General features: G+C 60.8%; 3 protein-coding genes across 3 annotated transcripts; 1 reads left to right on the forward strand and 2 right to left on the reverse strand.

The window, feature by feature from the left end:
* Positions 1-12: 12 nt before the first annotated feature.
* EMIHUDRAFT_101203 (hypothetical protein) lies at positions 13-525 on the reverse strand (the record flags this gene model as incomplete). Its single annotated transcript, XM_005776363.1, has 1 exon — positions 13-525. The coding sequence occupies one exon, from the start codon at positions 523-525 to the stop codon at positions 13-15; it is 513 nt and encodes a 170-aa protein (XP_005776420.1).
* A 3,821-nt stretch (positions 526-4,346) lies between these two features.
* EMIHUDRAFT_207020 (hypothetical protein) lies at positions 4,347-8,077 on the forward strand (the record flags this gene model as incomplete). The annotated part of the gene is made up of 9 exons (XM_005776364.1): positions 4,347-4,837; positions 4,912-5,001; positions 5,247-5,708; positions 5,792-6,128; positions 6,313-6,510; positions 6,587-6,952; positions 7,259-7,729; positions 7,791-7,903; positions 7,960-8,077. The coding sequence occupies 9 exons, from the start codon at positions 4,347-4,349 to the stop codon at positions 8,075-8,077; spliced, it is 2,646 nt and encodes an 881-aa protein (XP_005776421.1).
* Positions 8,078-8,457: 380 nt separating this feature from the next.
* EMIHUDRAFT_101205 (hypothetical protein) lies at positions 8,458-9,493 on the reverse strand (the record flags this gene model as incomplete). Its single annotated transcript, XM_005776365.1, has 2 exons — positions 8,458-8,714; positions 8,917-9,493. 2 exons carry the CDS (start codon positions 9,491-9,493, stop codon positions 8,458-8,460), a joined length of 834 nt encoding a protein of 277 aa, XP_005776422.1.
* Positions 9,494-12,344: the final 2,851 nt, after the last annotated feature.

The raw sequence follows: 12,344 nt of genomic DNA on the forward strand, positions 1-12,344 counted from the left end.
CGCTGCCCCCGTTTATTGGTCGGGCCGAAGGTCCTCCCCCTGCCTCTTCACGTAGTAGCGATGCAGCGCCATCTCGGGCTGCTCGGGTCTCACGAGAACGTGGCGTTCAACAAGTACCTGGCCTGCATCGGCAGGGTCCTGGGAGAGGAAGCGCTCCGATCGCGTGTGCCATCCGTCGCCTCGCGACACGAGGCGACAGTGGAGAGTCGCGCCGGTGCCCTCGGCACAATGCGAGCCCGAGAGCATGAAGACCTTGCCTCTCCCCTTCGACTTCTCCTCGCGCTCGGCGCCATCCAGCGTCACCCGAGTACTATTCCGGCCAAACATTGTCTTGTCAACAATCTCGACGGTGCCGGGCTCGGGGCACGAGATGCGGAGTGTGTTCTTCACCATGTCGGCTGCAGGGCACGCGATCGACTGGGCCCACGACGGCAAGCCGAGGCCGGCGAGCAGCGGGCAGAGCGAGTCGCAGCGAGAGCGATCCTGGTCCCACACTCCGCAAATCTCGGTGGGGCAGTCCGGCATGTGGCGCCGTGCCGCCGCTTCTGCACTACCGCGCCGCCTTCCACACACACACACCTTACCTCCTGCTCGACTGAGTTTGCGGCGCCGCCCCCTCGCTTCGTTTGAAAAACTGGAGGAGCCTTCGCTCGAGCCGTCGACTAGTGTTACAATGGTCCGACCGCACAGTGGACGTGTTCACATAAACACAACAAAACACTCTCTCTCTCTCATAAACGCACAACCCCGGGCCGTGTGCTTCCTTTGCGTTTGCCTCGAAATGACCAGGAGGCGCTGTCTGCTCGCACAGAAGCTGCGTCCTCTGTCGCTACCCAACCCGCAAAGGATTCTACCCTCGCTCGAGAATGTATGTATGTAGAAAGATGAAGATCTAGCTGGGTTCGGCTCCTACTCAGATAGGGGGTCTGGCGCCAAAACGCCCTCATCCTACCTATTGCGGGCGCCAACCACCAGGCTCCGTGCCCACCTACCTACCTATTGCGGGGCCGCGCAGCGAAGCGAAAAAATCCCGTGAATAGGCTCCCAGCGCCCGTTTTCGGGCGCCGCCACCGCGGGCGCCGCCGCCGCACCCGTCTCGGCTGGCGTCCCAGCCGCAGGCGACTCGTCTGGCATGGCCCCGTTCGCGGCTAGCCGTCTCCCGCGCGAGCGAAGCGGTTTTTTTAACCCCCCCCCACCCCCACCACCCCCCACCCCACCCCCCCCACCACCCACCACCCCACCACCACTACCTACCTACCTATTGCGGGGCCCTCTGGGGCGGTCAAAACCGGACGTACCTACCTATTGCATGGGGCCAGCCACAGTGTGAAAACAGACCCCCTATCTGGGAAGGAGCCGGAACCCTGAAAAGGGCCAGGCGTGCAAAAAGAATTTTACCGGCGATCACGACACTAGGCAAAAAGAATTACATGGATGTCGGCTGGCACGCACTAGTACACTCGGCCGCGTCGGGACTGGCCCGCGCAGACCAAAAAAGGGTAGGAATTTAGGTTTTGTTTTGTTACATTCCGGAATGTTTTGTTATCTCTCAGATGGGTAGTGACCAGGGGTGAGGGGACGGATATTGAAGACCCCTCACAGACACACTCAAGATCGTGCAGGGCGGGGACACATGGACATGCCTCCCCCCCTAGGCTTAAAAAGGTGGGCCCTGGGGCGCCTGCGGCTTAAACGGCTTAACGGGCCCGGGCCCATTTTAAGGCTGCCTGGGCCGCCGATTCCTCAAACGGTCTTAAACGCTTAAACGGTGCGGGAGAGCTCCCGAGGTCGATGGTCCCGGAGGCTCCCGGTAGACGCCGGAGGCCGGGAAGCTGGCTACAGTCAGCTAGCACGCGTCCCCTATGCGAGTATGGCTCCTGTCAGTGCACCAGACTTACAGATGTGTCTTCAGTGGCGGGTTTGTGCCTAATAACGGCAGTATTGGACAATTGGAGAAAACGGCGCGGAACCCCAGCGACGCATGCCGGCGAGGGGCCGATTTTCTTAAACGGTCTTAAAAGAGGGACCCCCCGTGCCTGCAATCTCTTAAATGGCAAGTGAACGACGAGAGTGGGACGGCCGCGAGGTGGCATGAAGGTTGCAGCGAGAAGCGGCGAGAGACTGCGAAAAGAGATACGAAGAGGCAGACTCCCCAGGGTGGGCGACGGCTAGCGCATCACACTCCTCTCCTTAAAATCCCTGTGTGGTGGCGGCGTGCCGTTCTCCCATCCCTCCCTTGGGTTGTCTGTTTTCTTTCTTTCTTTCTTTCTTTAAATGGCAAGTTAAGCCCCCAAACCTCCTCGTTTCTTAATCCGGCCCTCAGAACCCTCCTGGGGTCCCCTAAGTGCCTCCCTAATGCCTAAATCCCATCGTCTGCAAACTGCATCTGCCATCGATCGCGTCTCTGACTCAGAGTATATACGAATATATAATACGAATATATAGAGAGTTTGACCGTTTTATCTAATTATTTATTGGCGCACAGATTACCAAGCGTCACAATCCTGGTCCGCGCTCGCTCTTGCGCGGCGTTCCATCCCTCGAGCACCGATCGCCACACACTGGAATACACTCTAACCGCGTCGCGCCCTCCTTGGACAACGAGGCCAGGGTGCTTTGCTCCGACGCGCTGGGCAAAGGCGGCTGCGATCGCGTGGTTTCCGGCATTATCATGAGCCGGGCTGATTGCGGCGAGCGAGATGTAAGCCAGATCCGGCAGCTCTGCAATCACCGCTTCAATCGCGGTCGTCTCTGCACGCCTCTCGCCACCAGCGAAATCTAGATACAACTCTCTGGGAGGGCGCCTGGGTCTAAATTTAGTGCGGTGTGAAGTGTTTATCTACTGCATCTTTAGCGCAACTTTAGCGCAACTTTAGCGCAACTTTAGCGCAAATTTAGCGCGAGTTCACTGCGACTTTACATCCAAATTTAGCGAGGTTTAGTGCGTCTTTAGTCCAGCCGCGCAGTGTAGGATCCAGCCGCAGACCCTCGCTGGGCCTCCCTCCCCCTCTCCCCCTGCAGTTCCCTGCCCACTCGCAAAAGTTCCCCGTCCCATGGCCATGCCTCCCATCCCCAACCAACCGAACGAAGGTTCTTCAGCTGAATATCAACCTCAAGGGGGTGCTTTCCGGGTGCATGGCTGGGGCTGGATCCAACATGCTACGAGTACACGCGTATGTAAAGCTGCTTGCGGTGACTACATGGATCATTGCCATTTGGCCGTTTCTGTCCTCGTGGTCTGGATCCTTCATCCTTTGGTTCAACATTGGGTTTGAAATTCCAAGACCGACCCTCACCTCTACTCTATTACAGCTGGTGGTCACGGGCACAGCATGGGTTGTGCGGTCGGAGGTGGTGCTTGCGGTGGCGCATTCAACTGTGCTGGTCCTCCTCTCCGCTCTCGGGAATCGGTTATGTGCCGGTGCTCAGTCGGGAGATCTTGCTCTGGAGGGCTGCATATCCAGCCTCACTGGGTCTGGGAGCCTGCCTTTGGGTCATGAGGGCAGGGGCCAGGCATCTCCTGTGGTGCATTCTTGGCAGCCAAGGAGCAAAGCACGCGGCCCTGGCTAGCTGTGGTGTGGCTGGGAAGCCGTGCTAAAGATGCGTGCCCGCACTAAAGATGCGGGAACCACATTAAATGTACTGCAGCTGCCCGCACCTAAAGTGAACTAAATGTGGCGCTAAATTGGAGATAAAACACACTAAATATGTGCTAAATATGTGCTAAATATGTGCTAAATATGTGCTAAATATGTGCTAAATATGTGCTAAATATGTGCTAAATATGTGCTAAATTTGTGCTAAATTCGCGCTAAAGACGCACTAAATACGCACTCGAACACGCACTAAATAGCGCACTAAACTATCACTAAAGTTCATTCACACGCACTAAATTTAGACCCGGGCGCCCTCCCTCGACTGAGCTTGTGCGTCTCGGGTCCGTGGTTGTGTTTTTGTGTGAGCAAGACCGAGGCCCCTCTCGGCGCACCAGAGAAACCAGAAGAACTTTGGAGATCACACTACTCGAGTACTCGAGTAGGCACGGGACTGGCGCGCACTGGCACTAACACAGGTACACCCGAAGAAGAACAAACAAACCAAATGACGTGTGAGTGTTAGAGTTGTTTGGTATTGCTAAAAAGAATTCTACGAATACAAGCCCCTCTCACAGCAGACTGGCACGAACTAGCACCACAAAAGGCACAGCTAAAAAGACCGGGAAATGCCGGCTGCTCCCGTTCCCCTGTGTCCCTGATCGTCCTGGATTGTCAGCGTCGCCTGGGAAGCCGTGCACGCGCCCCCCGCTCCCACTCTCCATCAAGGCGGACAAGCAACGCGCTCGCAACATGATCACCGCCACTCAGAGTCCTGCGAGGGCGCGGCGTGCTGCGGCCACGTTTGCCGCGCTACTCACACTTGTGCTGCTCGCGGCTGTGCACTGGAGCGGTCACAGTGCGCCCCGTCTGATGGAGTGGTCAAAGGACATGAAGATCTGGAGCGGTCACAGTGCGCCCCGTCTGATGGAGTGGTCAAAGGACATGAAGATCTGGGGCATCAATGGGGATGACGACAAGATCCAGCTCTCCGCTGATACAGCGGGTAAGTATCTCAGCACCTACATGCAGCTGCACCTCGCCAACCCCCGCCCGGAGCCCAAGGATGTCCCGCTGACGCCCAGAGCCAAGGATGCGACAAAGCCGCGCGGACCGCGGCGGCCAATGGCTCTGGCCGTCAGCGGAGGCGGGTTTCGGACGATGACGGCGGGCATCGCCTACGGCCGCGCCCTCTCGCATGCCTTTAAGGACGACACCGTCGGCATGGACTGGCGGGACTTCACGTGCGCGCTGCCGGCGGCCCGTTCCTCAACTCTTTGATCCCCACCCGACACCGCGCTCCGCCTCTATTGTGCAGGCACCTCTCAGGCAACTCTGGTGGGCAGTGGTTTGCGACGCAATTCTCGTTCGGGGGGAAATTCTTCCAGGCAAAGCACCCTTGGCCGTCGTGCAGCCCCTCGGCCTCGCCCGACGGTTGGCCCTCCTCACCGCCTCACGCCACCGCGCGCTCCAGGACATCACGCAATCGGGCGCCGACGGGCGGTTCCGCCCGCTCAAGGACTTCTTCTCCGAGTGGGGAAGGACGTACGCGCAGGGCATTCTCTTTGGGCCCAAGACAACGCAGCCCAGCGCCACTCGCCGGGAAAGAAGGGTAGAACCGCTCACGGAGCATTGATCGGAGTCGTCTCGTAGGGTCAACATCTACAACGCGTGCCGCGGCAGGGGCATGACCGACATATTCGCGGGATTCCTGCGCGCAGTCTCGAACCTGCTTCGCGCAGCCAACCTGCCGGCGGAGGATTGGCACCGCTTTATCAACAACATGATGAGCGGCGTCATCCCTGGCTGGAGGACCGCGCCCAAGCCCCGCCCGACAGAACCAAAACCACAGCCGCGACTTGTGTCGCCCGACTCGCTAGCCTCCCGTCGCCTCAGGGACATCAAGTACGGCGCGCCCCGCGCGGGCTTGCCCGAGGCGGCTCTCATCCAGCAGATCGCCATTCCGCCCGACACCTGGGTCGGCAAGGACGAGGACGCGCAGCTGGTGCGGCTGACGTTGCCGGAGGGCGTGCCCCCAGGTGCCACGCTGCCGGCCGTGCACGTCGCGAAGGCGCGCTCGAGTCGCGAGGGCTTTGCTGGCTTCTTCGCACCGGGGTGAGTGTACGATGCCCCTGTGTGCCCCGGAGGCCGAACCCCCTCAGCGCGCGTCGCCACAGCGCCAAGCGATCTGTCTGCAGGCTGTGTGACGGGCTCACGCTGACAAAGAGGCCGTATACGTGCGACTGCAGCTGGAAGGCGCGGTTCTCGTGCCCAGGGGAGGACCGGTCGGGCCTAATGAACAGAATATTTGGCAAGCCTGCTGCGGACGACGGCTCTGCGTGCTTCGCCTACTGCTGCGGTGGCGAGGACCACGCGCAGGAGGCGGCGAACCGCACGCTGCGGACGCGTTGGCCGCGGCCCGGAGATGCGGACGTGAGCGAGATCACGGCGATGTCGTCGGCGGCGGCAGGTGCCGCGGCGTCGCCCACGATTGTCAAGGCCGCCTTCAAGTCGGTCTTCAAGGATGTGCTTGCGGTGAGCCGCAGCAGCCCGCTCGTCTCCGAGAGTACCCGAAATTACCCGAGATTACCCGAGATTAGGCGAGCCGCAGCAACCCGCTCGTCTCCGGCCCGAGGGAGATGCTCAAGGAGCGGACGACTCCGGCGCGAGAGGCGGCGAGCCGCGACGAGCGTTGCTTCACATGCATAGCCGTGTGCAGGTGTTTAGCATGCTCGACAAGAGGGCTTCGGACGCGCCGACTGAGGAGGAGTTCCGGTGGTGGGCGGCGGGAAAGAGCGACGATGCCTTTTTGGAGAAGCACATCGGCGAATTTGTGGACGAGTGCATGCCGCTCGGCCTCCACCACCTCGCCGTCGACGTCACGCTCAACCGGACCGAGGCAAACCGTTCGAGAATCGTACACTCCTAGTCCCACCGCCGCTCACTGGCCGGCCCACTGCTCGACGCCGACGGTACCCGACCCACTGCGCCAGGCCTCGTCGCCGCTGCCTCCGTCGGAGGAGCGGGCCTGGAGCCCCTCCTACCGCGGCATCGACGGCGTGTACGTTGACAACACCGCCCTCGCCATGACCGTCGCCACAATGATTACGGACTGCCTGGCGGGCGACGAGACCCTCGACTGCGCCGACAAAACGCTCGACGTAGTGCTCGTCAACGACGGCAACTCGGACCCCGCTGCCAACGGGCTTGGGAGCTTCTTTAGCGACACGGGCACGCCGGTCGGCACGTACCATCACTCCGGCGGGCCAAAGGGCCTGGCTCTGGTCCCGTCGCAGATGATCTTTGCCGAGCCCTACCCGAAGAACGTTACAAACTACTTCACGCCGAGCGCGATTGCGGTCCCCCGGAGGGGCTCTGGCCACGCACACACGCCGCGTGCCCCTCAGCGACCTCGGAGCTCCCGCAATAGGCCATCCAAAAGTGGCTGAAGAACCCCTCCCGCCTGCCCGCCGATCTCATCTCGAGCGCGGCAAGCGGCCGTCTCAACGAGGCGACTTTCCGAGGCCGTTCCCCTGACGCGACCTCTGCCGAGAAGTCGCGCTCCCAAACCCTCTCTCGCCGGATGTCGTTGCCGCCGATGCCCTCAGCTATCGCCCCCAGCCTCGTGTGCCTGACTCTCGCCCGTCCGCCCACCATCCCACCAGGCGGTCAAGGGTGACATCCGCCGCCATCGCCAGAAGATGGAAGGGCGGGACATGGACTTCTCCGACAACTTCTCCTTTGCGCCGCCAGAGGAGGAGGAGGGGCTCTCCCTGAGCGACGGCCAGTCTGTCTTTGCCGCGCTGGAGGACGCGAGTGACAACAGCGACGTGGTCGCGGCCGGCTGGCAGGGAGACCCCGACGCTCAACCGCCGCCCGCGACCAAGAAGAAGCGCGGCTTCTTCCCGTGGGAGAAGGCGGAGCCGGTGCCCCCGTACAACGGCTCGAGCCTCGTTTCGGGCACCTTCACTACCATCGACAACCCGCAGTGGGGCGTCCGTGCGGGCTGGAAGGCGCGCTGTCCCGGGGAAGAAGCACACTACGCCCGCCTCGCCTCCAATCAACGCCCCGGCCCTGCGCGGCAGGTCAATCTTCTCGTCTTCTGCCTTGCCTATCCGCAGGACCCGCTTCTCCAGGTGACACTTGCACAGCCACTACCCTCTGCCCACAGCGCCTGACGCCCACCGTTGTCCCCAGTCGGGCGTCGGTTTCTCCAACGACCCGATCATCCTGCCCGCGCTCACCGCGGCCACCTTCTTCGACACGCTCTACGAGCCCATCGCCAGGCGCTGCGGCGTAGTCTCGGCGAGGTGTGCGCGGAGGGAGCGCCCTGACTTGCTCACTGGGCACGCACCTTGTCTGGTAGGGGCGAGGTGGAGCGGGCGACGCCGCACCTCACTCGCTGGCTACACGAGCGGAGCGTGGAACGCGCCACGAACAAGCGAGCTGAGCGGGAGCGGACGAAGGAGGAGTCGGCGGCGTAGCTTCCGTGAGGCGCTTCAGGCTGCGAGGCCAAGCGATGTGCCCCGACAGCGGGCTGTGAAATTTGGCGGGAGAAGTGCGGGCGTGCACTCTGCACATCTAGTACGGGACCCTCCTGTCCTTCTCCCACCCACTCCTCGCGTCCCCGTTTCATTTATATTTAATGACGCGCCCGGCAGGGGTTTTTCACTTGGGGCGAAACGAGGAAAAATGTGGATACTAGCATACTACCACCGATTTCCTAACTTCATTTTCTTCAGCACAGTCCGAACCCACCACACAGCCACACAGAGAGAGAGTTTTCAAAAATCTCTCGCTTGATGGCGCGGGGGGGGGGGGGGCATAGAGGATCTGTTTTCCGTCCCCCCCGGAGCCGGGGGTGCTACAACGACCTATCATCAGGGGCGGCGGGCGTTGGCTCTCTCGAGATGCCGAAGTCTCGGCCATAAACCCCTGCACAGAGGTAGATTGATCTGTACTTAGCGAAGAAGGTGTTGCTTGCGAGCCAGAACTTGCCGTAACCCTTCCCATCCAGCCCGTTCAGCGTCGTACCCAGCGGGTCAAAAAGTTGAACCCAGCCACCGTCCTCTGCGCCGCAAACGCGCAGCACCGTGAAGGCATGCGGACCCTCGTCGCTCGCTGCGCACATGGCAAAGTTGGTGCCATTCCACAAACACATTCTGCGTGGGGCGGGGTTGTGGCTTGTGGGGTGGGGTGGGGAATTTCGGGTGGGGAAATGGGTGGGCGCCGGGATGGGAGTGGTGGTGTGACTGCTCCTGTGGTGCGGGCGACGGCTTCCTGCGGAGCAGCTCCGAGCGGTCAATCGTAGTGCCCCTCTGACCTCCACCGCCAACCTCGGGCCATTCCATTGGCCACAGCCCACGAAAGCCGGTCGAGTGCGCCGAGTTTCCAGGCGCCTCCCAGCTCCCGCTCTGATTTGGATTGAGCCAACCACCGATCTGATAGCGTTTGGTCGCAGGGTCAAGCTTAATCGTGTACTGGGGCTTGTAGCCCGTCAGTATGGCCCAAGCACGAGGCGGTTGACCGCCATTGAGCATTGCGTACCCACCGCAGTGGATCGCGACCGCCTGCTCGAGCAGCGCGACCCACCGGGGTGCAGCGCAGACGATGGGTGTGAGGCTGTCCGACGGTGCCGACGCCCCAACGTTGCTGACCTCCCGGGGGCTCCAGTCGTGCAAATCGAAGAGGCGAACGGTGCAGCAGGAACCCTCGTCGCGGAACAGGTGCCGGATGGCACGGGGGTCGTGCGCTCCAAGCGCTGCAATGGCGCTCAGTAGCCAGCAGTCGCCGATATTGCCCTGACGGATCTCTTCCGGTCTAAGTTCACTCGGCAGTGGCGAGGAATCGCACTGAAGCGTGGCACGCGCATTCAATGCGGCGATGCTCTCGGCTGGCATTTGAGCCTTTTCTCTTCCGTGCAATGCATCGTATCAGCGTTGCTCAGCCCCGACCGCGGTTTTCAATTTTCAGATTGGGAGTTGCGATGACAAGTACTAGCCTGAATTTTACCAGTGTCGTAATACGCGTATTTTCGCCTGAGGACCCAGCTCAAACTCAAGGCTAGTATAGGAAGGAAGGAAGTAGCAAGCAGATAGATCCCGCCCAAAAAAAAGCGTTTAATTAATATAAAAGCGGTTACTCGATCGTGTTTGACATAGCCCAACCCGCCGACATGCCTGCGCCGCCATGGTTTCGGTGCCGCAGCCCCTCTCACACACCTCCTCGACACGCGCTTTCATCAGCACATCCGACTGCGCCTCGTTTTCCACCTGCACGGTCCGTCGCTCGCCCTCGGCCTCGCCGTGACGCTCTGGTGGTACTACCGCACCCTCGTCCTCAGCCGCTCGTGGCAGACGCCACTGGCGCTTGCATCGGGGCTGTATACCTAGTCATACATACTTGCCTCTCCTCGTTAGTCGTTACTGCTCTGCGAGCGAGTTCTTTACCAGGTTGCAACCCTAGTTTCGCACTGGTGCTGTGAACAGAGCACCAACCACACATTGGGCTCTCCCCCCCTTCTCGCCAACCCACTAAATTGGAGGGCGCCTGGGTCTAAATTTAGTGCGTGTGAATGAACTTTAGTGATAGTTTAGTGCGCTATTTAGTGTGTGTTCGAGTGCGTATATAGCGCGACTTTAGCGCAAATTTAGTACATATTTAGTGACGAGCACTAGTTCAGGAAGTTTACGGCGCTGACCTAGGAGAACGAAGAATATTCACAGACCTTGTTGAAAAAAATCAGCCTTTGCGAATACCAATACGAACGCAAAAGTTGCAAAACTGGGCTGATTCGGCGCGAAGCGCCCTGATCTCCTCGCCCTCCTGGTGGAGAGGGGGAAGGGAGGAAGGCACGTTATGGGCGACCCGCCGTCGTCCACGGTGGTGCATGACGCCATCCAGGAGAAGAAAGCCGTTCTCGATGCCGCCGGGTGGCGGGCAGCAGAAAGAGTCGCTGCAGCACAGGAGCATGCCCAGAAAGCAGCAGACTCGGTGGTAGCAGAAGCGTGCAGCAAGGCAGACCAGAGGACAGCAGCCGCTGATAAGATGGAATCCCAGGCCAGCGCAGGTCTCTCAGCCGCACAGGCGGAATCCTCAAAGATCAATGAGGAGCTGCTGCGTGCAAAGCAGGATGTCGGCGAGCTACAGGTGCACTGCACACAGCCTGCGCATTTGCGGGCAATACCGCCCATCCCGATACACTCCCCTCCCAGCCTCCTCCCCGAGTTCACCTCCCTGCACCCGCGTGTCGTCAAAGCTGCTATTCTGGCTAGTTGATGACATAGGCCGAATGCAAGAAGGCGCGCGGCTTCGCAGCAGGCAAGAAGAAGAAGAAGCTTCGGGAAAGTATCGCGGCGATGGAGGAGCAGATCGACGCGCGCGGGAGGGAGCTGGTGAAGAATGAGGAGGTAGTGTTGGCCAAGCAGGCAGCGGCGGTGGAGGCAAAGACAACAAAAGCAAAGGCGCATGAAGCGGCGGCGAAGGAGATTGCCGCTGCACGGGCCGCCGCGGATCGATTTGTGACAGAGACCACGGCGGCAGCTGTGGAGGAGGCGCGAGTCCTGCGCAAGGTAGCGGCTTCGCAGGCGGATCGAATTGTGGAGCTCAAACCGGGCGATGCCATCAGGGTAGTGCGCAAAAAGGACGAGTACTTTGGCAAGACCGGCACCGTGACGAAGGTGGACGAGTACGGGCCAATCGTCGACCTTGGGATCTCAGGAGGCGTCCGTGCTAAGGCTATGACGTTTGGAAGCGTGCAGCCGATTACACTCTCGACGTCCGACGCCGCCAGCTCCGTCGACAATGATGCAGCTTGCGCACCCCGGAGCGCGCTTGCCGGCTGTGCAAAATGTGCCCTTCAAATCGACGACGGGGACACCGTCAAGGTGATTTGCTGCGACGATCCGCACTACGGCAAGACTGGCACGGTGTCCGACGTCAAGGACGGCGTGGTTGAGGTCGAGCTCGACAAGGAGGTTGTCTGGCTCCCTGCGTCAAGCCTCTGCCGAATCACCACCGTGCCCGCGGTGTGGACCGGCAAGGTCGCCGCGCCGGCCGAGCTGGTCCCTGGTGGCAGTGTCGACATCGTGAGCGTGCAGAGGCAGCAAGTTAACCAAAGAAAGGCCGAAAAGCCGCAGACTTTGCAGCGCGGTGACTGGGTGGAGGTGATCAACCCCGACAACGGCCGAGTACAGGATGGCCTCAGCGTGCTGGGAAAGGTGGCCGTCGTAGCGCGTGCCCGAGATTCACACGGCTCAGATCCTCTCTAGTTCCCCACCCCGTGGTAGGTGACCAAGACGATTCCCAGGAGCAAGACGGCACCGGAGGGCGTCATGGTCAAGTTTGAGGACGGCAAGGTCGAGCTGCTCAAACGGCGTAGCGTGAAGCCGAGCGCCGTCAGGGGCAGCAGCCTCATCAAGCAAAAGGCGGCGGCAGCAGCAGCACCGGCGGCGGCAGCGACGGAGGGGTCCAGCGCCGCTACGATGGATGACAGCGGCGCAGCGAGGCCGCGTGGATTGGGGCTGCCGGTCCTCTCGGAAGCGCCTGAGGCCGTGACGAAAGATTGCAGAGGGAAGATCGAGGAGGCTTTGCAGCGGCTCAACTGCAGCAAGGACGTAAAGCAGCGCCTGAGCAGTGCCGTTGATGACATACCAGTCCCCGCCGACGCCTCGACGAGCCGGGCATTTGATATGGCGGAGGAAGCATTGCCGACGGCCACTAAAGGCTGCAAGGACAAGGCGAGCGACGCTT

Source organism: Emiliania huxleyi (genome assembly GCF_000372725.1).
Source record: "Emiliania huxleyi CCMP1516 unplaced genomic scaffold EMIHUscaffold_28, whole genome shotgun sequence".
Lineage (NCBI taxonomy): Eukaryota > Haptophyta > Isochrysidales > Noelaerhabdaceae > Emiliania > Emiliania huxleyi.